Raw genomic sequence first — 26,361 nt, 5'->3', positions numbered from 1 at the left:
GTCTCATGGGGCTGAGGACAGAAATCGTGGGGCTGGAGAGCTGAGGAGCAAGGCTGTCCACGCAGTGATTAGCTCCAGGGACTGCTTTTCCTACCTGTCTGCACCTCCTCAGGAGACACTGTGCATCAATAGCAATTGGAAAAGCTTTCTATCAATTCCCCAAAGTGCTCATTACCTGCCTTTCTCTTTCACTGTGCGGCTGAAACTTATCTCATGAAGTGTAGGAGCCAAACTTGAAGACCAGATGGCCCTGATGGAGGAGACAGGGCTCAAAAGGGCTTTCTGTCTCGTCATGAGCCCAGGGTGTCTGTGGTGCTGTGGACTTCAGGTGTTCAGAGGAGACTGAAGAAGCCTCTCAAGAACACCAAGTCAGGAGCAAAGCCCACAGCCCCTGGAAGCGTTAATGGGCCCCGCTGAGGGCCATGGCTGAGAAAGCCTCCCCATGGCCTTGTTAGAGCCCATCCTTGGAGGCTGTGAGGGCAGGAAGGCAAAGGCGCTGTGCAGGCAGCTCTGCTGCTGAGCAAAGCCTTGGCTTGCTTGATGAAGCAGAAAGGCCAAGCCGTGACCTGCAGCCTGTGGGGAGGTCGGTGCTGTCCCTCACACAGGGCTCAGGGCTCTTCCTGGGGACCATGGAAGGTGGGCATCCAATGCCCAGTGAAGGACAGCAATGGCACAGCAACTTCCAGCTTCCCCATGGGGCTGCAAGGAGGCAACGATGCCCCCATGCCGTGAGGACATCATGTCTGGTCATGGCCCTCAGAGGCAGAGACAGCTGCCACAGCCAAGGGGACACAGACCTGGGTTCTACTGGTGCCTTCCAGCCTTGCCAGTGCCCTCTGCCATCCCCACCATAGGCTGTCCTGCATGCTTGGAGCCCTGCCCCTGTTTCCCTGCAGGCTGTAGGCACCATCTCGCTGCCCTGCCTTGCTCTCACCCCAACATTGCCATACCTTCGCTGAGGTACCTCCACTCTCACCGGCTGTTCCTTGAAACACAAACCATGGGCTGATCCAGGCTCCCTCTGGCTGAGCCCTCGCACCGCAGCAGGACCCCTGCAGTGACAGTTCTTCCTGCTGAGCTCCAGTCTCTGCTTTCCTAGTTGAAACTTGGTGACATTTTTTCCTCTCTCCTGCTCTTTTCCCCTGCCCAGGAAAGGTTTACCATCTCAGAAAATACCCTTCCAGCAGGGAACGCAGCCAGGAAGCCTTTTCTTATGCTCTGCTCTCTCACCAGAGAGAAGGAATACTCACATGGTCTCCCAAACCACGTAACTGCTGCTGGCCTTTCAGCTTCTCCCAGGGACATGACCAAGCCATGTGCCTGCTGCTGTCCCATCATGTCCCCAGAAAAAAACAACCCCTATCCGAGCCCTTCTCCTGGATGGGGCTATGGGGTCCATTTTCAGAGGGACTGTCCCAGCCACGTTTCTGATGCTGGCCTGTCACCTCCAGAGGCATAACTGACCTCACAGGCCCCTCGCAGCCAGGCATGTCCTCCTGCATGAGGAGTTCCTGAGACCGTTTTTCCCTCCCAATGCCACACTCCTCCATCACCCTCATTCTGGCCCAGGTCCTGACCACAGAAGAGCATGCTTGTTTCATCAGATTTGTCAAATATCTTTCCCACAAGCCATTTCCCACAAGCTCATCTTCAGCTCAGCCCCTCTACTTGTGTTGACACATTTCATATATGCCTTTATAGCTCTATGGTGTTTTTTCAGGTTGGACTGACCTCTGGAGGTCATCGAGTCCACCCCTCCAGCTGAGGCAGGGTCACCTAAACCAACTTTCTCAGCAACTTGTCTAGGTAGGCTTGCAATATCATAGAAGCACAGAAACAGAGAATCATTTAGCTTGGAAAAGACCTTGAAGATCATCAAATCCAAATGTAAACTCAGGACGGCCAATTCCATCACTAAATCATGCCATGAAGAATTGCATCTACCTCTATTGAAACACCTCCAGGGCTGGTGTTTCCACCAGCTCCCTGGTTCCAATGCTTGAGCACCTTTGCAGTGAAGATGTTTTTCCTCATATCCAATCTGAACCTCTCCTGGTGTAAATTGAGGCTCTTGCCTCTTGTCCTGTCACTTGTTATGTGGCAGAAGACTCCTACCCACCCCATCTACAACCTCCTTTCAGGTACTTCTAGAGAGCAGTAAGGTCCCCCCTGAGCCTCCTACTACCCACACTAAACAACTCAAGTCCCCTCAGTCACTGTTCATCCAAGCAGGGATCCAGACCCTTCACCAGTTGTGTTGCCCTTGCCTGGAAATGCTCCAGGACCTCAACGTTTCTCTTGAAGTGAGGAGCCCAAAACAGAAACACATTGTTTGAGGTATGACTTCAGCAGTGCCGAGTACAGGGGGTCCATCACTGCCCTGGTCCTGCTGGCCACGCTCTTTCTGATACCAGACAGGATGCTATTGGCCTTTTTGGTCATCTGCACACAACTGCTGGCTCATGCTCAACCGTCTGTCAACCTGCACCCTCAGGGTGCTTCCCCAGCAGGCAGCCTTCCAACCACTCTGCCCCAAGCCTGTAGCCTTGTGTGGGGCTGTTGTGACCCAAGTACAGAACTGGCACTTCTCCTGGTTGAACCTCATACAACTGGACTCATCCAAATGATCCAACCTGTGCAGATGCCTCCGCAGAGCTTTACTACCCTCATGGAGATCAGCACTGCCACCCAACTTGATGTTGTATGCAAACTCACTGTGGGTGCACTCAATCCCCTTGTCTGGGTCACTGGCGAAGTTCTGAAACAGGACTGGCCCCAGCACTGAGCCCTGGGGAACGCCACTCCTCATGGGCTGTCTTCTGGATGTCACTCCATTTACTACCCCTCTTGGGGCTTGGCTGTCCAGCCAGCTCTAACCCAGCACGGAGAACACCACTGGAAGTCATGAGCAGCCAGTTTCTCCAGGAGAATGCAGTGGGAGATGGAGCCAAAAGGCTTTCCTAAGGTCCAGGTAGACAGCATGCACAGCCTTTCCCTCATCCACTGGGCAGGTCACCTTGTCCCAGCAGGAGATCAGGTTCATCAGGCAAGACCTGCCTTTCATAAACCCATGCAGGCTGGTCCTGACCTCCTGGTTTTCCTGCGGCTCCTGTGCGATGGCGCTCAGGATGATCAGCTCCACAACCTTCCCTGGCACTAAGATCAGGTTGACAGGCCTGTAGTTATCCCGATCCTCCCTCCTACCCTTGCTGTAGGTGGGCACCACTTGACTAACATTCAGCCTTCTTGGGCCTCCCCAGTTAGCCAGCACTGTTGAAAGTCATCGCTTTCATCGTGGTGAGGCAATAGAGAAACAGACCAATGATTTTCAAAGTGTTCCTACATCACGAGATGTCCATGGTCAAGGACACAATCAAAAGCACCTTGTCCTTTCTGGGTATGAGGTTCACCAGAACCACATGTCCTCTGGGGCTGCAGAGGCATCACTGGCAGCAATGCCTTCTCCTGCAGCACTGCACAGTCCAGCCCTGCATGTCTCTGGTCCCAGGGACAGCATGGATTGCTCTCCTTAGGGACATCTCATTTCACCTTCACAGTGACCTCTGCCCACCACCCCAGCATGCGCTGCAGCAAAACATTTTGCTGGCGTGTGACCTTGGACACTTGGTACCCATTATTATTTTTGTTGTTACATGTCTGAGCTTGGCCCAGGTGACACAGGTGTGGTTAAGGGTAACTCTGCTCTGAAATAACCTAAATCAGGGTGAGGAAGGGGAAAAGTCTTATTTAAGCAGCGTGAGGAAGCCTTAGGATCAATAACCTCACATCTTCTTGGGGAATTTAGAGATCCTGTGTGTTTACATGGCAGGGGTTTGGGAGTGGTTTGGAGGTGTTTGTAGGGCTGGCAAAGGTGAGAAGAGACCAAGAGCTGACTCCATGGCCATAACAGCCACATTCATTTGACTCCAAAATGGACCAGCCCCTGCCCAAACCTGAGCCAATAAACAATTCTAGTGGCACCTCTGTGATCCCCTATGGCAGAAAGGACCAAACACAACGGGAGAGGAGTGAGAATTATGTGAGAGAACAGCCCTATAGACATCAAGGTGGGTGACGAAGGAGGGGAGCAGCGAGACAGAGGCTTGGTGGGATCCTGCAAGCCAGTGGTCAAGTAACCACCCGCCGACAGTCACAGGGCAGCACAGTGACAATGCTCCTTTAGGTGTCTGCAGGTTCTTTGCATCGGCATTCTAGCACAGCTGCCAGATGGGCCAGCAGCTGTGATGCTCCCCTGGATCTGAAACCCTGCATCATTCGTGTCCACCTTGGTTCTAGGAGCAAAGAAACGGTGGAGTCTCATCTCCCAGGGGGAGTGAGGCAGGAGAGCAGCAGAGTGCAGGCCCCAGGTCACACACTGGCAGGCTGTGGCCTGTGCAGAAGGAGGGAACGCTCCTTCGGGTGCCCTGGAATTGCCCCACAAGCATAAACTCCATTTTCAATGTTGGACCTGTTGGAGGCTGCTGTCCTTGCCGAGCAGCTGTGCTGAGCTCTGCCACCTGCCCTGGCACTTGGTTCCCTCAGTGTCACAGCTCTGTCTGCAACAGGACGGGCTCCAGCTGCCGCTGCGTGGGCCCCTGGCTGAGGGCACTGCTGCACATCTGGGCTGAAGCCCCCCAGCTGTGGCACCAGCCCAGCTGTGCCTGGCCACAAGGCAACCTGGTACCAAGTGTCCCCGAGCCCGTGCGTGCAAAGGCTTTGCTTCAGAGCAGAGACGTGGCCTGGGCAAAGGAGAGCTGAGTCTTGAGCCCTCGGACTGTGCAATGAAGTGCTGCAATGGGCTCTGCAGGGCTTACTGAAGCACTGAGGACATCCTCCCTGCCCTGCCTGCAGAACCACCAGACACACACGTACACACACGCTCCTTTAGGAGTACTTGGATCCTAAGCTGCAGTCTTCCCGGTATCCTGTCTAGTAATGGGTTAACAAAAGTTGATGCTCATGCAGAAAACTTTTCCTAGTAAGGGAATTGCCAGTGCTGGAAATAAGTGTGTCCCCAGGTGAGGCAAGGCCCATGAGGGATTGCCTCATGCTGCTGCCCAGCAGGTTCCCCTGCAGCCCCAGGGACAGCTGGAGGGAGCCCAGAGGGGCAGAGGAGGGAGGCAGGGAGAGCTCAAAAGCAGACCTTGGTGGGAGGCTGCTGAGAGCTCCCTGCTGGAGAAATCTGCAGAGCCCTTGAGCCGGTAAGTGTGTGGCTGCAGGGCAATGCCTCTGCAGTTGCTAGCCAGGTCTGCAGCAGCTGGGGCCCCCCCAGCCTGTGGGACCGTGTGGGAGCCTTTTGCTGTGGAGGAGGCCAGTGTGCTGCAGAGCAGGGCTTCCCTGCTGCAGCGTGGGAGGGCCAGGGCATGTGGGCTGCCTTGTGCCAGGGCCGGCTGCAGGGCTGTGAAGGTGGCTGTGCAGGCAGGGGTGCCCAGGGCTGTCCTTGCCAGCAGGGTCCCTGCAGCCGCGGGGGCTGTGTGCTGGGGCAGGGGCTCTGCCACCTGCCAGGGGCAGCTCTCAGCCTGCCGGGGGGCTCCCCACAGCTCTGGGGGCATATGGACTGAGCCCCGAGAGGGAAGGATCTCTCTGCTGTTGAGAGTGTGCTGCATGGCTGAGCGCTGCTTACAAGGATAGGTTACCCTCAGAATGTGTCTGGATGAGACTTCTCGTATCGAAGGTCAGCGCAGGGATTGCTATGATAAATCCAGGGCTCTCCTCAATCTGTGTTTTCAGCTTTCTGTTGTTGGGGGCAGGAGAGGGAAGGCAGAAATGTTAATGGAGATGTCGAGTTTGAAGATGTCCCTGAGACTGCCAGCTGTAACTGTGAGTGATGAGGAGGTCTGCCAGGAGCCTCCTGAAGTGCCCTCAGCCACTCCTCCGCCTATGAACAGCAGCAGCAGCACCTTTGCTGGAGCCATCAGGGTCGTTCTGAGCTGCCCTTTTCCCCCTGCAGACAGGACCCTGCGCCCAGCCAGTGCCCTGCAGAGAGGCACGTTTGTGCGGGGCCAGTGCACAGAGGTTGTGAGGGGATCTGTGAGCACTGACAGGGAAAGACCTGGCACAGGGAGATACCTCCCACAAGGAAAATCTCCTGACATCCAGGATATTGCAAGGACTGATGGGAAACTTCAGACAGAATTGTTGTTGAAAGCAGAATCAGAAAGCTCTCTCTGACCATGTGCAGTGCAGACCCCTTTCTCTGAGGCATCCCCCTGGCTGCTCTCCCCCCAGCAAAGCCTCTGCCCTCAGGGCTGGGGGTCCCGAGGTGTGAGCCACCCCCTCTGCAGCCAGAGCTCCAGCAGAGCCGCGGTGCAGCTCTGCAGCCACGTGCCCCGGTCCCTCTGCAGAGCACAGGGGCTGAGAGCAGCTGCCCGGCAATGTTGGTGTGTGGGAGGTGGCGAGCAGAGCTGGGCAAGGGCAACGCTGCCCTCAGTGCCTGGCACGCTCGCCCTGGACACTCTTACCTAGACCATCACTGCAATTTTACTTCTTTCTCTGCCTTTTGGTGTTAGTTTTATTCTCTAGCTCTTGCTGTCAGGCTCTCTGGGGATGAGTGTTTCGGCTGCAGAGTCACACTCTGACCTTGTGGGTCCTCTCCTGCAGGTGTGTCCATGGGAACAGGTGTCCCAGCTTTCCTCTCACCTGTGGGGCTGTGGGCAATGCCTTGTGTGGGGCTGGGCAATGGGCTGGTTCTCCCTCAATCTGATGCTCTTGTTAGGGCACTTGGCTACCTCCTTGAAGTTCCCTTCCAAGCAGTGCGTTGCCCTCCAGAATGGAAACCTGTCCCCTCGCACCCATTAGTGATCTGAATGCCCCACGTAGAGGCGTAGAGTTTCTGTGATGGAGAAAACGCTTTTGGGGAGGGTGAAATGAGCTGTGTATCCTTTGCTGTGGGTGGGATGCTGACTTCTGATGAAAGCCTACAACCTTTACTGGTCTGTGGTGGGTCAGTCTGTTCTCAGCAGTGCCTTGTGGTATTTCAGGGTAACATGGGAGTGTGGCCACCATTCATCTCAGGAAGGTGCAAGCCCATAGATACCGGGAACCAGATGGACAGACCACCTCCCCTCACTGGGACTCACCCACAGGCAATCCTCTTGCCTCACAGACCTCACTCTGTTCCACCTGAGGGCAGCAAAAATGCTCTGCTTTTCTGACATGCGAGAATACTCAACAGGAGAGATGGGGGGAGCTGTGGAAAAAAACGAAAACTCCCTTAAAATGCCTTCACCCTTCCCGTTCCTTAGCACTGGCGCTGCAGATGCTGAGCAGCCCTTCTGCGTTGGCACTGGTTTCACAGGACAAAGTTAAACACCAGGACTGGTCCCTGCCCCCACCCACTGCTGCAGAGTGGGGCTGGCTGGTCAAGAGCCCGTGGGCAGATGCCCTGCTCTTCATCGCCCACACGGCCAGCACCAAGCAGGGCTGCAGCCACACAGCTGCAGGAAGGTCTCCGAGAAAAGAGAGGGATGTCTGTGTGTGACGGGGGCGTGGTCTGTGGGAAATGGCTTTGATTTTGCTTGCAGAAGTCTCCCCTAAATTATCACTGTCTTTTTCTCCTGTGACAGGACCATATGCCCAGAGGCAGCAGATGCCCAACAGCAGCTCCATCACCCAGTTCCTCCTCCTGGCATTTGCAGACACGCGGGAGCTGCAGCTCTTGCACTTCTGGCTCTCCCTGGGCATCTACCTGGCTGCCCTCATGGCCAACGGCCTCATCATCACCACCGTAGTGTGCGACCACCACCTGCACACCCCCATGTACTTCTTCCTCCTCAACCTCTCCCTCCTCGACCTGGGCTCCATCTCCACTATTGTCCCCAAAGCCATGGCCAACTCCCTCTGGGACACCAGGGACATCTCCTACTCAGGATGTGCTGCACAGCTCTTCCTGATTGTCTTTTTCCTTTCAGCAGAGTATTTTCTCCTCACCGTCATGGCCTATGACCGCTTGGTGGCCATCTGCCAGCCCCTGCACTACGGGACCCTGCTGGGCAGCAGAGCTTGTGTCCACATGGCAGCAGCTGCCTGGGCCAGTGGGTTTCTCAATGCTGCGCTGCACACGGCCAATACACTGTCACTGCCGCTCTGCCAAGGCAATGCCCTGGGACAGGTCTTCTGTGAAATCCCACAGATCCTCAAGCTCTCCTGCTCACACACCTACCTCAGGGAAGTGGGGCTAATTGTGGCTGGTGCCACTTTATTATTTGGGTGTTTTGTTTTCATTGTGCTGTCCTACGTGCAGATCTTCAGGGCTGTGCTGAGGGTCCCCTCTGAGCAGGGGCGGCACAAAGCCTTTTCCACGTGCCTCCCTCACCTGGCCGTGATCTCCCTCTTTGTCAGCCCTGGCACATTTGCCCACCTGAAGCCCCCCTCCATCTCCTCCCCATCCCTGGACCTGGTGGTGGCAGTTCTGTACTCGGTGGTGCCTCCAGCAGTGAACCCCCTCATCTACAGCATGAGGAACCAGGAGCTCAAGGGTGCAATGTGCAAACTGATAGATGGATGTTTTTCTGAAGGAATAAATTTATGAGTAGCATTTATAATGTAATTTATCACAGACCCAGACTGTCTTCTGAATTTGTTGTAGTTGCTCATGGTATTTCATTTCTGATAAAGGTGTCGTCCCCATTCTAATTCCTTCTGTGGTTTTCTTTTCTGAAGGTGACCTGCTCTCTCTTCATCTAACAAAGCCAAAGGGCCATTAAACCACTATGTTTTTCCTGGGATTCTTTCTTCCAAGGCTTTTCTGCAGCTGCATGGAGAGTTCCTGTGTCCACAGATGGAAGGGAAAAGGTTCCTGGCATGGCAGCAGTACCAGGGAACACCACCCCTTGGCTCTCCAGTGCTGTCCTCCTTCCACTTCCACACTCTCCTTCTGACCCCCTGCCTTGGTGTAAGGCCTGAGTGCTCTGGCAGCTTGGTCACCGCCGTGCTGCGTGGCAGTCCTGTGAGCGCAGGCAGGGGCAGGCAACGGGCACTCTGTGACGGTGCTGGCCTCCATCAAATGTTATGCGTTTGTGGAGACCACCTGAATGCAGCACTGCAACGTGCTTCCTTGAACCGAGGTCCCCGTGCCCATTGCTCATGACGAGGGCCATCTCCGCGAGGTGCCGAGCAGGGCGCGACACCCCCGGGCTGAGGTGCTGCCAGCCTCTGGCAGGGGCAGCAGGAGGCCAGGCAGTCACTGTGCCCGCTGCAGTGCTCTGCCTCCGCACGTGCCAGGGACGGGCTCGTGCCTCTGAGCACCCCTGTGTGCGTGAGGCTGGGGTTCAACCACGCCAGCAGTGCATGAGGCCAGCTGAGGTGGGGACACCTCCCAGGGCACCGCCGTTCCTGTGTGTGACTGCAGGAACAAAGGCCACTGTCCCAGGGAGATTCATCTCACCCGCCTTGGGCAGGCTCATTGCAAGTGCCTCTGTCTGATCACGGCACCCTTTCTGGATGGTGCCCTCAAATGTGTCCGAGCAATCAGGGAGGTTCTGGGGTCCTGGCAAAAGGCAGACATCCAGCCTTTGTTCAGGAAAAGCAAGAAGGACAATTGGGAGAAATACAGGCTGGTCATCCTCACCGTAGTGTCTGGGGAAATGATGGTGGAAATACTCCTGCAGCCAGTTCCAGGTAGTTGTGGGACATCAAAGGGATTGCTGCACCCCTACGTATTGAGGCAAGAAGGGGATGGTTTGTGCCTGCACCTTTGCAAGGGGTTTGACTTTTTCTCCTGCACTTTCTGTACAGGCAGATGGGTGACTTCTGGAGTGAAGAAATGGAGGACACTGTGGGTGGGAAGTTGGCTGGCGGCTTGTGGCTATGTGTCGAGCTAGCTCAACGGCGTCAGGGAGCGAAACCCGACCTTGGGAGAGAGACACAGTTATGCCTGTTGGAAGGAAGCCATGGGAGCAAGAGGAGAACCTTGAAGATAGGGAGTGGTCTGCAGAGCTTGTGGCCTTGTAGATAAAGGGAGTTGCTGAACTGCTGTGTCTGTAATAAAAAAAGAGCCCAGAGTGGAAAGTTGCTGAGCACAGTTACAGGCTGACACGTCAGCCCCCTGCAAAGCTATAAAAGGCTTGCTTGAATTTAACAAAGTGTCTTTGAGGTGTCTTCAAGTGTCTTCGTGCCTTCAATCCGCTCCCAGTCAGTGCATCATGCGCCACAGGGGCTCAAGACCAAATGTCACCAGTGGTCAAGTCCTCCTGGTGGCCACTGACTAGTGACCTCTTCCAGTGCAAGCAGTTGGGCCAACTGTGTTGAATGTCTTGATTGTCTCCCAGTACAAGCTGACAAAGTGGCTTTCAGACCCTTCTGTGGATGATGCCAAAGTGGGCAGAGCCCTTGAGAGATGCCATCCAGTTCACCCTGCCTTGAGCAGGACAGCTGGACAAGGGGATTTACAGGGGCCTCTCCCAACCTGAGATATTCTAGGACTCATTGACTCACTTCCCTGGAGAGCTCGGTTGGGATGGGATAGCAGGGGGAAGAAGGGAAAACAGAGGCGCAGAAGCAGAGACAAAAAAGTGTCCAGTATAAACAGAGCAGTTCCCCTGAGGAATGTTCCTCCACCCAAACGGTAGGTATGAAATCCATGAGATAAACTGGCTGAGAGAAGCTTCCCTTCATCTGCTGGGGTGCTGGGCCACGGGGAGGGTGACGGCTGAGGACGGTATCTCGTGGTCAGTTGTGTCTCAGGGACTCACATTCCAGCAGGAAGCCAATGGCTGTGACGGGGGCAGTGAGGTCAGTTCTGCCTGCGGAGGGGACAGCCCAACAGCAGCAATGTGCCTGGGAAAGGGGCGGTGAGGTCACCTCTGCCTGAAACAGCGCGTAGGGCAGCCCCTGACTCATGGCTGGGACACGTGCTGTTAAGCTCCATCTGCCCGTGTCTCGGGCAGGCCAGCAGAAGGCCCCTGGGTGGCACAGGGGCTGTGAGATCCCCTCTGCCTAAGGACCTGGGCTCACTCCACCGAGGGGCTTCTTTCTTGCTTGTCACGTCGCTGCAGCCTGAGAACATGGCAGCACAGCAGCAGGCACACCGCTTGCTCGTGTCTATGCGAGAAGCTGAAAGGCTCGCAGCCTTGGAAGAGCGCGGTGAGGCCGTGGCATGGTCAGGGGAAAGGCCACCAAGAGGGTGACGGGTCGGGATGCCCGCCTGAAGGGTGGTTTCCCAGGTGGTGGAGCTTTCCTTGGAGGTAGGGAAGAGCAGGAGGGAGAAGCACTGCCAGCCAGTGCAGCTGGGAAAGTGGAGACTGGAGGTCAGGAGGAGGAAATGTCACTCAAGGGCTTGTGCTGTGGTGGGAGACGTCGTCCAGAAGGAGTGTGGGATCAGTCCATGTGTGTGTGTTTGCAGGAACAGCGTGTGAGGGTGGGCAGACATCGGTGCATGTGTGGCAAGGGCAGGGTGAGAGCAAGGTGGGGAAGCCAGATGGGTGCCTGCAGCCTGCCGGGGAAAAGCAGCAGCCGTGGGACAGCGTAGGACAGCGTGAGATGGAAGGCAAAGGGCACGGGCAAGGCTGGAAGTCACCAAGAGAACCCAAGGGTTGTCCCCTTGCGTACAGCCATTGTTTCTGCCACCAAGGCCTATGAGAAGGCGAGTTGTCCTCTGGCCCTGGGGCCTCATGGCCTCCTTGTGACCACTTGCACTGAATTCTTCTCCCTTGAGTGATACTGACCAGTGAAAGTTCCCAGCATTTGCCACAGCCTGCCACCCTGAGGCCCGGCACCTGCACTCCGCTGCTCTCCTGCCTCACTGCCCCTGGGAGATGAGACTCCATCATTCCTTTGCTGCTGGAGCCAAGGTGGACAGGGGTGAGACAGGGTTTCAGATGCAGCTGAGCATCACAGCTGTTGGCCCATCTGGCAGCAATGCTAAAATGCTGATGTAAAGAACCTACAGACACCTAAAGGAACATTGTCACTGTGCTGACCTGTGACCGTCGGGGTCAGTGGGTTGACCGTTGGCTTCCATGAGCCCAGCAAGCCTCTCCCTCACTGCCCCCCATCCTTCTTCACTCACTTGGTGTTTGTAGGGCTGTTCCTGTGCCTTGTTTCTCACGCCTTTCTCTTACAAATGCTGCACACTGTCTTATGGCCTTTCTTGCATTGGTTTTTCACAGAGAGAATTCACAGCTAGAATTACTTATGAGCTCAGGGAGGTAGCAGGTCCATTTCAGAGCCAGCTGAATGTGGCTTTCTTGGCCATGGGGCCAACTCTTGACCTCTTCTCACCTTTGTCAGCCCTACAAACCCCATGACCGCTCCCAAACCCTTGCCATGTAAACCCACGGGGTCAGAAAAGTCCCCAGTAAGATGTGAGGTCATTGATCCTAAGGCTTCCTCAGGCTGGTTAAGTAAGAGTTTGGCCCCTTGCTCTCCCTGGTTTAGGTTCTTTATGGCAGAGAAGGGACGCGTTGGACCTCAGCTGTGGCACCAGGGCCAAGATCAAACAAGTAACAAAAATAGCGGGTACCAAGTGCCCAAAGTCCAATGCATGCTAAATTTTGCTGCAGAGCATACTGGGGTGGTTGGCAGGTGGCACTGTAACGGTGAAATGAAATGTCCCTAAGGAGAGGAAACCCAGCTGTCCTCAAGACCAGAGGGACAAAGGGCTGGACTGTGCAGTGCTGGCAGGAGAGGACGTGTCTGTCTGTGTTGCCTCTGCAGCCCCAGAGGACATGTGGTGCAGGTGAACCTCATGTCCAGGGAGGACAAAGTGCTTTGGAAAGTGTCCTTGGCTACGGACATGCCGTGATCCAGGAACACTGTGAAAACCGTTGGTCTGTTTCTCTAAATGCATTCCCCCAGGGGTGACTATCAAGACTCCTGGCTATACTGGGGAGGCACCAGAAGCCTGGGGGTTAGTCAAAGTGCCCACCTACAAGAAACGTAGAAAAGAGGATCCTAGGACTGTCAACCTGATCTTAGTGCCAGGAAGGTTGTGGAGCTGATCATCCTGAACAACAGCCAACAGCAAGCATAGGACAAGCAGGAGGTCAGGACGAGCTAGCACAGATCTATGAAAGGCAGGTCCTGCTTGATGAATCTGATCTCATTTTGTGACAAGGTGGCCTGCCTAGCGGATGAGGGAAAGCCTGGGGGTGTTCTCTACCTGGACCTTAAAAAAGCCTTGGACAACATCTCCCACTGCATTCTCCTGGAGAACCTGGCTGCTCATGGCTTCGGTGGGTGTTCTCCACGCTGGGTTAAAGCTGGCTGGACAGCCAAGCCCCAAGAGGGGTAGTAAATGGAGTGACATCCACGTGACGACCCATAATTACTGGTGATCCATGGGCTCAGTGTTGAGGCCAGTCCTGCTTCAGAACTTTATCAATGGTCTGGATTGAGTGCACCCTCAGTGAGTTTGCATACAACATCAAGTGGGGTGGAAGTGCTGATCTCCTTGAGGGCAGGAAGGCTCTGCAGAGGGATCTGCACAGGTTGGATCATTTGGATGAGTCCAGTTGTATGAAGTTCATCCAGGAGAAGTGCCAGTTCTGCACATGGCTCACCACACCCCCACATAACTCTACAGGCTTGGGCCAGAGTGGCTGGAAGGCTGCCTGCTGGGGAAGTACCCTGAGGGTGAGGATTGACAGATGGTTGAGCATGAGCCAGCAGTTGTGTGCAGATGACCAAGAAGGCCAATAGCATCCTGTCTGGTATCAGAAAAAGTGTGGCCAGCAGGACCAGGGCAGTGATGGACCCCCTGTACTCGGCACTGCTGAGGCCACACCTCAAACAAAGCGTTTGTGGTTTGGGCCATTCAGTTCAAGAGAAACGTTGAGGTCCTGGAGTGTATCCAGAGAAGGGCAACAAGGCTGGTGAAGGGTCTGGATCCCTGCTTGGATGAAGAGGGTCTGAGAGGACATGGCTTGTTCAGTCTAGAGCAGGCGAGGCTTCAGGGAGACCTTTATGCTCTCTAGAAGTACCTGAAAGGAGGTTGTAGATGAGTGGGGGGAGGTCTCTTCTGCCAGATAACAAGTGACAGGACAAGAGGCAACAGCCTCAATTTACACCAGGAGAGGTTCAGATTGGATATGAGGAAAAACATCTTCACTGCAAGGGTGGTCAAGCATTGGAACAGGCTGCCCAGGGAGCTGGGGGAATCTCCAGCCCTGGAGGTGTTTCAGAAATAGACAGTTGCAGTGCTTAGGGACATGGTTCAGTGATGATTTACTGATACTCAGGTTACGGTTGGATGTGATGATCTTTAAGGTCCTTTCCAACCTCAATGATTCTGTTTCTGTGCTTCTATGGTCTTGGAAGCCTACCTAGACCACTTGCTGAGCAGGCTGCTCTAGCTGACCCTGCCTCAGCTGCGCAGTTAAAGGTCAGTCCAACCAAAAAACAAACCATAGAGATATAAGAGCATCTATAGAATGTGTCAACACAAATAGAGGAGCTCATCTGAAGAATGTTTCTCCACTCAAATGGATTGCGGGAAAATTATTTGATAAATCTGAGAAAAACAAACTTGTTTTTTGGTGGTCACATCCCTGGACAAAAGGAGGGTGATGGAGGGGTCTGGTATTAGGAGGGCACCTGGGTCTCAGGAACTCCTCATGCAGGAGGACGTGCCTGGCTGTGAGGGTCCTGTGAGGTCAGTTCTGCCTCTGGAGGTGACAGGCCAGCATCAGGAACGTGGCTGGGACAGTCCCTCTGCCAAGGGACCCCACAGGCCCCATCCAGGAGAAGGGCTGGGATAGGGCTTGTCATGTCCATTTTGCCTGTGGACATGACAGGACAGCAGCAGGCACAGGGCTTGGTCATGTCTCTGGAAAAAGCTGAAAGGCCAGAAGAAGCCATGTGGTTTGGAAGACCATGTGGAGGTGACTTCACTTTTTTGAGGGGAAAGACCACAAAAAAAACCCTAACAGGTTGGGTTCCCTGCTTGAAGCGTAGTTTCTGAGATGGTAAAGCTTTGCTGGGCAGTGGGAAAAATCTCAGGAGAGGAAAAAATGTGACAAAGGCAAGCTCTGATGGTGGAGAGTGACTATGGGGAGGAAGAACTGTCACTCCAGGGGTCCTGCTGCGGTGCAAGAGCTCAGCCAGAGGGAGCCTGGATCAGCCAGCCCATGGCAATGTTGGGGTGAGAGCAAGGCAGGGCAGCGAGATGGTGCCTACAGCCTGCAGGGAAACAGGGGCAGGGCTCCAACTGCCGCGATGAGAGACGGGACGCTGCTTGATGCAAGCAAATGTCGATGTATTGTATACAATCACAAGTTTATATACGTTATCAGAGGCCTCACGCTTTAAACAGATTGGTTCTTTAAACTACACATTACATACTAGGCAATCCCTCATTGGTTAACTACAAACAAAGAACACTTTAAGTAAGTTTCAACAGTCATCAATCAGAACAAAGTTGTTACTTCTCTTTTGGGCCATCTGTTCCTCATTCCCTTATCTTTACTCAGCCTGACTCCTCCTGTCAGTTGTTACCTATTCACATGCCTTGTCCTCCCGAGGTTTGTAGCCATCCTGCCAAGGTTTTATGGCAGGCCTCGCAAGGTTGATGGCCCACAAGCTCCAGCACATCGCCGCTTATCAGCTGGACCGTACTTGGAGACTTGCCTCTCAGGCCCTGTCCCACATCTCCCCCTTCCTGTTGCACAAAAAGAACTTTCTTCATAGAGTGTGTTATCCATCTTTGTAGACACTGCAACAAACAGGGAAAAAGAGTAACAAGAAGACACAAACGGCTAAGGCATAAACAATCGTCTTCACTAAACTTCTTAAGCATCCCGACAGTCCCCATCCTCCAAAAAGTTTATCCAACCAATCCCAGCTGTGGTCTTGTGAAAGTTTAAAGACTCCAGCTTTAAGTTGTTGAAATGCTGGCATGAACCGATTCCGAGTGGTCAGAGAGATTCATGCAGCACATGCCATCAAAATCCTCACAGCCGTGTCCTTGCGCTAAAAGCAAAAAATCGATAGTGGCCCTATTTTGCAATGAAGCACGGCGAACCCTGTCTACATCTAATAAAAGACCAGACAATACATTGCTAGTAGCATGCCCTTGTTGAGCAAGCCAGCAGCCAAGCTTATCTAAAGTTGCTAATGCTTTTCCAGCGGCCGCTCCAGGTATAAAAAGGGAGTCAGCAAAGCGTTGACTACAAGACCAAAACTCCACGTGGTCTTCACAATCGGGTGCATATGCATGAATGCTACACTTTGCCCTATGAGAGAGACGGTGCTGTAAAATCAGAGATGTATTAGGAGTCAGGACAGAAAGGCGGCCGAGGCTACGTGGACCTCCTGTTATGAGAAGGGATGATGGGCCACGCTCTGTCCCCACAAATAAAAAATACTCCCGATGGTAATGACAAGGGGGCATTGCTAGACTTAGACAAGTTTGTTGCCGTGTAATTACACCAAACACTAGCATTCTTAAAAACGGGGTGGGCAGGAGAGACATGCCATGCTTTGGAGTGATTTTTCCCTGTATAGTTCAACTTCACACAAATACCCATTTTCACTGATCCAAGAAGCTCAATCTCTTGTGGTTCTAGGGTAGCCTGTGGGAGACAGGGGACCCATATGTCCCAATTCTCTGTCAGATTTTGTGACCGATTTGGAAAAATTGCTTTTAAATTTGTAGGTACCGGCCACTCATCTAGCGGTAGGCCCACGAGGCATGTGGAAAAGGGGTTATTAGGTGAAGCAGTGGCAAGACACCAAGTGTCTTGTCTGGTCACATTTGCCAATGTAACCCATACATTAACCTTAGGAAGTGCAGGAAGAAATGGGTAGCCTTGTACAATCCCTACTGTCACCATGAAGATAAGCACTATTTCAAAAATTGTTTCTGGCCTGCCCTTAGCTTCCATGCAAATCGTTTTTCACATTTTTCTTTAGTCTGCTCCCAGTCCTGTTTAAGAAGAGTCCAAACAGCAGGCACCAGGTTAGTCTTACTGCACTCAAAACCACAGACCAGGACTCTTTCTGCTTGTTTATATACAGATAGGGTCCAGTCCCGGGAATATTCCCAATATCTTTGTTCTTCTGCTGACTCGTGACCTGAAGTAAGCAGAATTTTAACAGCATTAATTCCATTAACAAGACAGCCTTCACACCATCGTTTGGCTAATACTACTCTACACCACCATTCCTTTTTACAGTTAGAGCACACACATAAGACCCAAGGCTTACAGTGCCCACATACAGTACATGAAATTCCCGTGACTGATACTTCTCTACGTTGATTCATTTAGTCATTTTCCGTCCACAGCGTTCAGTTTATACTGCTTCAGCTATTCGTGATCCCAGAAGGTTCAGAAGCTTGTTGATCGAGATGATGATCCAGGGGATGATCTGGAGGATGATCGGAGTCCTCACCAGATGATTGTGGTAGGGATTCACGGAAGGGTCGTATGTTCTTCGCCAGAATCCACCCGGGGCATTTTTTCTGTGGAAACACAAGCATAACCTCTTCCCCATGTCACAAGAGGATATGGTCCCATAATCTTACCTGTTTCTGGATCACGGACCAACACCGGAGGTTGAATTCATGCCTCAAGTGAAGCATTCGCATTAAAATGCCCAACTATCGGAGGATTATATCTATTAAAGAACAATTCAAAAAATTGAAAAAACACAGAGCTTTCCTTAGTCGTTCCTCAGGGGTTGCAGTCCCCATCCCCCCTTTTTGTTGTTGTAGTAAGCGTTTCAAAGACTGATGAGAGCGTTCAATCAAAGATTGGCCTGTAGGGGAATGAGGAGTACCAGTAATGTGAGTTATGCCCCATGAGTCAAGAAAGTCCTTTGTTGCAGCTGAGATATATGCGGGACTGTTGTCCGTTTTTATTTGGGAGGGTATGCCCAAGGTGGCAATAGCATGCATCAAATGCTTGCGGACATCACGAGCTTTCTCTCCTGTGTGACAAGAAGAAAAGAGAGCACCTGAAAAGGTGTCAATAGAGGAATGGGCATAGTTAATTTACCAAACTCTGGATAATGTGTAACGTCCATTTCCATAGTTGTAAGCTCTGTAGTCCTCTAGGATTAACCCCTCCTGCTATGGACCAAAAGAATGCCTTCGACTGTCAGGACAGACGGCGATGATATTGGACGCTTGTTGGGAGGTGAGCCCAAACTGCCGTTTGAGACCTCCAGCATTCTGGTGAAAGAATGGCTTAGTTTAGCCTGTGCTAGGCGATCTGGTAGGACTCGTACTGGTAAAGTGAGCATATCAGCTCGTCGATTCCCTTCTGCAATAAAGCCAGGTAAAGAGGTATGTGCCCTGACATGCATAACAAAATAGGGGTGAGGGCGAGAGTCTAAGAGAAAGACAAGCTCTTGTGATAAGGCAAACAGTTCAGAATGTGAGACATCACGTAGTACAGATGCTTCAGCTTGTTCTACAATCCCTGCAACATAAGCTGAATCCGTAACGAGATTAAGTGGTGTGGACCACCTTCGAAAAACTCGAACAACTGCAGCCAGTTCCACTGTCTGAGGAGAACCAGAAACAGTTTCTATGTCCGAGCCCCATCATCCACGCTGGTCATCCCACCATAAAATGACTGATTTGTGCGATTTTCCAGACCTGTCTGTGAACACAGTACAAGCTTGTAATGGCTGATTGCTCCTTTTTGGCTTGGATATTAAGTGAAAGTCAATATTAAGCAGCTTATGCGAAGGTGGGTGGGATGTGAGTTGACCTCTATAGTCCGCCAATGCCATAACAAAGGCGTCTGACTGCTGATAAAGCCATTGTAAATACGTGCTTGTCACAGGTAAACAGATACGAGCGAAATCTACTCCTGATAGTGTTAACAAGCCTTGTCTGGCTTTAATTACCAGTAAAGCAAACATCTCATGCTGTGTTGAAATAGTTTTTGTAGGTTGATTTGATAAAGAAAAACCCATTCGATAAGCAACAGAGGGTCTGATTTCTGAGAATCCCATTGAAATATTAACGCATGAGGCTGTTGATTAGGATTCAAAATAATCAAATGAAAAGGTGATTCAGGAGCCCAGCGATGTACTTGTCTGTGAGTGATTGCAGTAGCAACCTTTAGCAAAGAGTCAACGGCTTCAAGACCAAGACTGCGGGGGGAAAACAAGTTGGTATTCCCTTTAAGCAGTTCAAATAAAGGACTCAGGTCTTCATTAGAAATTCCCAACCCCAGCCAGACCCAATTAATTGTTCCCAGCAATTTCTGTACGTCATGCAAGCTTTTTATGTCTGTCTGTATCTGTAAAGGCTGGGGAACTATAGTTTGAGTCCTTATATGCAATCCTAAGTACTTCCATGGGGGTATTTTTTGAATTTTTTTCTGGCACAACACAGAGGCCTACTGAATTAACAGCAGCTGCGACAAGGGCTACAGCTTCCTCCGTGACCTCGTGATGTTGTGCGGCCACTGGGATGTCATCCATATGATGGTACACCACTGGCAGATTGTGACACTGTTCTTCATTCCTTGTGGCAGCACAGCCCACTGGTATCTTAGCAACGGGGTTTGCATGTTGACGCTAGGGACTGAAAAGGCAAATTTAGGATCATCATCTGGGTGGAGTGGGATATTAAAAAAACAGTCTTTGAGATCAATAACGGTCAAATGCCAATGTCGAGGAATCATAGTGGGGGACGGGAGTCCTGGTTGGAGGGCTCCCATGTCTTCCGTAGCATCATTAATTTTTTCTGAGTTCGTGGAGCAAGCGCCACTTGCCAGTTTGTTTCTTTATAACAAAGAGAGGTGAGCTCCACGGACAGTGGAAGGCAAAATATGCCCTTTTGTTAGCTGTTCCATAACTAGTTTCTGGAGGGCGCAAAGCTTTTCCAGTGGTAGGGGCCATTGATCTACCCAAATAGGGGTATCGACTTTCCATGTCAATTTTAGGGTATCGTGCATTTCAATAGCCCCGCCTAAAAACGGGTCCCGAGAAATCTGTGGACAATAAGTGAACCGAGGGATCGAGTAACATTACTGTGTGGGAGGTTGCTAGGTCCAATCCGGTGCTACCGGTTGCTGCTGGATGAAGACTCGAGGTGCTGTTGCTTCTCTCCGTTGGGGTTGGAATGTCAGCTGCGGCACTTGTATCTGCACGCGTCGCTGCCCCATGCTCTGCGATCGGTTTCCCTGTTTTGGTTGACCTTGGAAATCATTCTTAGAATGACATTGATTAGCATGATGATGCCCTTTTCGGCATACAGGGCAGTACCCAGGGGTTTGGTGTTTAGCTCCTTTATTCATAGCCAGGCAATCCTTTCTTAAGTGACCTGGTTTGCCACAGCCGTAACAAATTACTGACAGACCACATACAGCTGCAAAGGCAGCATCCACAACCTCAAATTTGTGATCCACAGTGCTGATTCTATTGCAGGCTTCTATCATTTCAGTCAATGTGGGGTTTGAATGAGGGAGAGATTGCGACAGTGTTTTGCAATCTGCATTAGCATTTTCCACAGCCAATTTCAATAACAATATTTCCCGCGCTTCCGTGTTATCCACCTGACGCGCTAAAGCATTTTTTAGTCTGTCAAAAAATTCCATATAGGACTCACGGGGTCCTTGAGTAACACTTATAAAAGCTTTCTGCGGCTTTTGTGAGTCAGGGATTTTAAGAAGAGCCTTTCTTGCTTCCCCACGGACTGCTTCGAGAGCCTCCTGATGGATGTCCGGAGCTTGGGCTGCCGGGTCAGAGTGCCGACCTGTACCAGTAAGGTGTTGTATGGTCAGCACGGCCATAGCGGCATTGCCGTGACCCACATAGGTGAGGAGGAGTGCCTGAAGCCCCCCCCTCCAATGTGACTCCCATAGCGCGTATTGAGTTGGAGCTAATAACAGCTGCACTAGAGACTTACGATCATGAGGAGTCAAAACGTATGTATCAAATACAGAAGAGAACAGACTTGCAGAATAAGGAGAGGAAAACCCGTGCTCGGTAACGGTGTGACGCAGTTCTTAATTACCGGAAAAGACAAGGCCTCCCACTGTGGCCCCCGACCCTGAAAAAGCACAGGGGCCACTGTTGTTTTAGCAATGCCCACGTCTCCCTCATTCAAGGCTTGGCGTCTTATGCTAGCCCATTCATTGTGTGGGTCGGGGGGATATAAATCTGGCTTTTTTTCAGGGTCCACCGGCCCTGGATCAGAGGGGTCTTCCTGTGGGGGGTAACCTGTGGCAAAAACCTTCAAGGGGTTGGGGGGTTTCAGGTTCTGCAGCGGAAATGGAGTTACTGTAGGAGAGTTTCCTCCCCCCCCCCCCCCCCCCCCCCAGCTTCTCCTCTGTGACTTTTTTCCTGTGCTTTCAAAATCTCAAAAATGCTTTTCCACCATGGGAGCATGCACTGCGCTTTGGCATCCCCCGATGTAGCCGCATCCCATAGTTTTACCCACACATCATCCCAAAGCTCTCGCGTAAAAATATTAGATGCAGTCACAGTGGGTAATTTTACCTGTACCCATCTAAGGATTGCCTTGAGATCATGCCCAGGAATATTCTTTTTGTGCTTATTAAGGAGAGCTTTCATAAGCTCAGATAATCTCTTTCCGGGGAAGACCCCTGATTGCCCATGTTTCCCACAACTCACCTCTAAATTCCAGAGGGACATTTTTTTTCAACTCCTGCTTCCTTTCAGCAGCTCATTCAACGTTGACTCGTGACCTGCTGCTCAGCCTGGCGGCTCATAAACCCATCACGTTGGGGTCACCAAATTGCCGCGATGAGAGACGGGACGCTGCTTGATGCAAGCAAATGTCAATTTATTGTATACAATCGCAAATTTATATACGTTATCAGCGGCCGCGTGCTTTAAACAGTTTGGTTCTTTAAACTACACATTACATACTAGGCAATCCCTCATTGGTTAACTACAAACAAAGAACACTTTAAGTAAGTTTCAACAGTCATCAATCAGCACAAAGTTGTTACTTCTCTTTTGGGCCATCTGTTCCTCATTCCCTTATCTTTACTCAGCCTGACTCCTCCTGTCAGTTGTTACCTATTCACATGCCTTGTCCTCCCGAGGTTTGTAGCCATCCTGCCAAGGTTTTATGGCCGTCCTCCCAAGGTTGATGGCCCACAAGCTCCAGCACATCGCCGCTTATCAGCTGGACCGTACTTGGAGACTTGCCTCTCAGGCCTTGTCTCAGAAGTTCATGGCAGGGGTTCACTGCTTGGCTCTGTGCTTGCCTGAATCTCTGCTGCCACTTTTCCGTGGCTCCGCTTGGTGGCAATGGAAACTCAGCTGTGCAGGTCAGAGCAGGGGCTGAGATGCTGAAAGCATCACAGGGAGGTTGATGAGGAAGCTGAGCAAGTGCCTTCCCTCCCCAGCACGCTGCAGATGACACCAGCATCAGCTCTCCTTTTCCCTCAGCCTTTGGGGAAGCTGTTTGTTCCAGCGTGCAGACAGAGAGCGGCTGCAGGGCAGAGCTGGGCACACAGGGGCTGTGTTGCGATGGAGGGAAGACACAGTCACTCAATATGAGTGATCAGCAGACTTCGTTTATTGTCCCTTACAGTCACCTTTTATATCTTGTTATAATTAGCTCATACATATTACAAAAGTTAAGCTCATTATTGGTTAGTTGCCTAAATACCAAGCCCGCCCCTAGTTTCTCTTCTGTCGTTTTCTGTTCCCACCTGCAACATTCTTTTCCCACCAAAATCTTCCTGTTCTTGTGTAAAAAAACCAGCCAAAGACAGTGTATTTTGCTTTGCTTCAGATAAGCTGAGAGCGATGTGCATTTTTGTCCAGCCAGCTGGACTATGTCTATGAGACCTTTTTTCAGCTAGCCAGTTATCCACAGAACTGAGCTGGGCTCTGTCAGCGCTGGCAGGGAAGAGCCCTGGGGCCAGAGAAAGAGCTGCTGGCAGGGACAGCTGCAGGCAGCAGAGCCCTGGGCAGGGAGGGGGGAGATGCTGAGGGGAACACTGATGCAGGGCAGATAGGGGCACCTCCTGGCCATGGTCTGCCGTGCAGGTGCCTTCCCTGAGCAACGCACCTCTGCTCTCCTCTCCCACCCAGCACAGCCCTTAGACCGCTGGTTTCATGTGTTTCAACACCCCCTGGTCCAGCAGAGCAGCAGAAGGGATGAAGTGCATCTCTCCTGCTGCCACGCTGCCATTTCTCGCTGAGCAGAGCCTGAGGGTGACTGTCCTGCACTGCTGCTGTGTGGGAGGTGGTGTGCCGCGCTGGGCAAGGGGAAGGAGTTCCCGAGTGTTCCTTTGTCTCTCTCCTGGCCTTGCTCAGATGCTATTGGCATTGCAGACAGGCTCTCTGGCAATAGGGGTTTCAGCTGCCGGCTCAGGGCCAGACCTTGTGGGTCCTCCTGTGCAGACATGTCCTCTACCATGGAGGTGTCCCAGCTTTCCCCTAACCTCTGATGCTGTGGGCAATGCAGTCTGTGAGGCTGGGGGAGGAGCTGACTCTCTGTCTCGAGCTTTCCATGACCAGGACTCTTGACTATCTACTTTGGGTGTCCACCCAAGGTCTGTGCTGCTTCCAGGGCACACAGTGAGCCCTGGGTGTCCTTGGGTAGCAGTGTGGTGCTGAGCCTTCGGAAAGGGATGAGGCATTCTGTTCTCTGCAGTGGATCCCTCTACTCTCAGCGGTGCCTGGCTGCTTGTCAGGGTAACATGGCAGTGTGATCACTCTCCATCTAAGAAAGGAGCAATTGCCGGGCAGCTGGGAAGGAGAGGGATGGAGAGAGCAGAGTGCCTGCCTCTGCCCTCAGGCACAGACAGTCCCCTTGCCTCTCAGCACTCACTCTGCTCTCCCTGAGCACAGCACAAAGCCCTCCTGACCTGGCTCTGGCCATGGCCGCTACTCAGCACAGGCAGAGCCGATGCTGACAGGCCCTTCTGCGCTGGGAGCAGTTTGGGCTGAGCCAGGGCAAGGCCAGGACTGGCCCCTGCCCCCAGGGTTCCCATGAAGCCCCTGCTGCAGAGCAGGGCTCACTGCTGGGCAGCCAGCGGGCACAGCCCCTGCTCCTCACAGCACACTCGGCCAGCACTCAGCACAGCTCCAGCCACGGCTCGGAAGGGAGCTCTCCTAGGAACGGCAGAGGGGGGGACAGGGGGCAGCAGGAAAGGGTCTAGAAGAAACAGCTTTCAATTGGCTCACAGAAGTATCCTCTGACTTGCTATCTTTCCTCCTTGAGCAGGTCCCCATGCTCAGAGGCAGCAGATGTCCAACAGCAGCTCCATCACCCAGTTCCTCCTCCTGGTATTGGCAGACACGTGTGTTGCTAGGTAGGGCCTGGCGGACGGAAGATGTCGCGCTGTACGGACACACAGGGCACCCCTCCAGGTAGCCAACAGCTTGTAGCTTATGATGTAAGCAGACGGAAGTGACACTGTAAACCTAGGCTATATAGTGCCGCGCCGCTCAGCAATGAACGCCATTTGCCATCCACCACATTGGTGTCTGTGAGCTGATGGACCGCACGGCCAGGGATTGGCTGCCGTGTCGTTCCTGAACCAGGTCACTGCGCGCCTGCGAAGGCAACAAACACCTGGTAAAACAAAGAGACCAGACAATGTTGTGGAAGATCTACCAATTATCTACCAATTAATTAAAAAGGCCTCTGTGTTTGAACGAGTCCACATCAGAAGAGCTATCGAAAGCTGATTGGCTAGTTCCTGTCAAAACCACCAAATGGATATGTTCAAAATCCGGAATTACCCCACGTGTCTCTCTTAAACTGCTCAAAGGAAACCGTGAATTTTGTATACAGGTAAGGATTATTCTGAGAATCGTATACCATCCTGAGGAATACGTATATACTCATCAAACCCTTCCAGCTTCGCATGATATCCAAAAGCGAGAACCCATCACCGCTCTGACTACAGCTACCTTGCTAGCCACAGGGGCCGCAGGGGCAGGAACAGGTATAGCCTCGTTAGTCGAACAGAACCAGAAGTTCCAGTCCCTCAGAATTGCAGTGGATGAGGATCTGGCTCGCATTGAAAAATCGATCAGCGCTTTGGAAAAGTCACTGAGGTCGTTGTCCGAAGTAGTTTTACAAAATCGTAGAGGATTGGATGTCATGTTTTTACAACAAGGCGGGTTATGTGCGGCATCAGGAGAAGAATGTTTGTGTACGCAGATCACACTGGGGTTGTCAGAGATACAATGGCCCAACTTAGAGAAAGGCTAGAAAAAAGAAAGAGAGACAGGGAAACCCAACAAGGGTGGCTTGAATCGTGGTTTGCCCGTTCACCGTGGTCAAGCACCCTGATATCTACCTTGGCAGGGCCGATTGCAGTGATCATCATGGCACTGATCTTTGGACCCTGTATACTGAATAAGCTCGTGTCATTTGTCAAGAGCCACCTAGAGAAAGTCGACATTATGCTGGTAGAACGCCATCAACTGCTTTAACTTTTAAGTCCCATTTGGTATTACCCTTAGCTACCTCTAGCTTACCCTAATTCATACCTTGGTATTATCAATTACCCCTTACCTTCCACCTGACCACTGTGCCTTATGTTTTTTAATCAAGTTGATACAATATTCTTTTAATATTTTTACAAACCATAGAATATAAATTAAATTAAGATTTTGATTGTTATATTTTAGCTGATTCAATTATCCATAGGGAGGGGGGAAATGTAGGTAGTTAGGGCTTGGCGGTCGGAAGATGTCGCGCTGTACGGAAATATAGAGCCCCTCTCTGGATAGCCAATAGCGTTTAGCTTATGACGTAAGCAGACGGAAGGGACGTTGTAAACCCAAGCTCTATAATGTCGCGCCACTTATCAATAAACACCATTTTGCCATCCACCACATTGGTGTCTGTGAGCTGATGGACCGAGCGGCCTGGGGTTGGCCGCCGTGCCGTTCCTGAACCAGGTCACCGCGCGCCTGCGAAGGCAACAGGGGAATTGAGAGGATGTTAAAAGCCTTGAACGGGCAACTTCTAAATGTACCATGACTGCGAAAAAAAAAAACAGAGTGAAGAAGCATGAGTAATGCCTGAAGAAGTATCTTCACGTACCCTCAAAGACCTTTCCCAGGGCTGACAAAGCCCAGGGGATTACTGGCAAATAGACTTTTTCCAAGTTACTGCAGCAAAATGGGTATCAGTATCTTTTAGTCATGAGAGATGCTTTTTCAGGCTGGCTGGAAGCTTTCCCTTGCCGCACCAATAAGAAGTATCATTAGTGTAAGTTCAGAGATAATACTGAGATTTGGGGTACCCATCGGACTTTCTTTGGGTGTTGGGGTCCACACTTGGTAGTAGGAGCCCTTCAGCTTTTAGCTAAATAGAAGGGGTAAGATGGGATCTCCACACTCCATGGAGACCTCAATCAAGCGGGAAAGTAGAGAGAATGAAGCAAAGCCTGAAAGGACAGATGAGTAAAATTTGCCAAGAACCTCAGAGAGAGCAGTCAGATGCTTTTCCCTCAGCATTGC

General features: G+C 52.0%; 2 protein-coding genes and 1 long non-coding RNA gene across 3 annotated transcripts in view; 2 read left to right on the top strand and 1 right to left on the bottom strand.

Annotated features, from left to right (window-relative positions):
- Positions 1-14,609, bottom strand: part of LOC308057218 — a 57,882-nt gene extending 43,273 nt beyond the window's left edge. The window contains exon 1 of the long non-coding RNA XR_013925183.1: positions 13,154-14,609. This is a non-coding gene — a long non-coding RNA (uncharacterized lncRNA). The remainder of the gene's footprint in view (positions 1-13,153) is intronic.
- The window catches only part of LOC308057202 (olfactory receptor 14A16-like), a gene marked incomplete at its 5' end in the record, with an annotated part of 209,659 nt that overhangs the window by 58,436 nt on the left and 124,862 nt on the right, over positions 1-26,361 (top strand). The window lies entirely within an intron of this gene.
- Positions 7,518-8,698, top strand: LOC308057227 (olfactory receptor 14C36-like). The gene has a single exon (XM_080411347.1). It carries the CDS (start codon positions 7,589-7,591, stop codon positions 8,528-8,530), a length of 942 nt encoding a protein of 313 aa, XP_080267473.1. The 5' UTR covers positions 7,518-7,588; the 3' UTR covers positions 8,531-8,698.

Source organism: Falco punctatus (assembly GCF_963210335.1).
Source record: "Falco punctatus genome assembly, contig: scaffold_40, whole genome shotgun sequence".
NCBI lineage: Eukaryota > Metazoa > Chordata > Aves > Falconiformes > Falconidae > Falco > Falco punctatus.
Note: the sequence above shows the minus strand (reverse complement) of the source record. Positions and strands in the feature narration are given on the sequence as shown.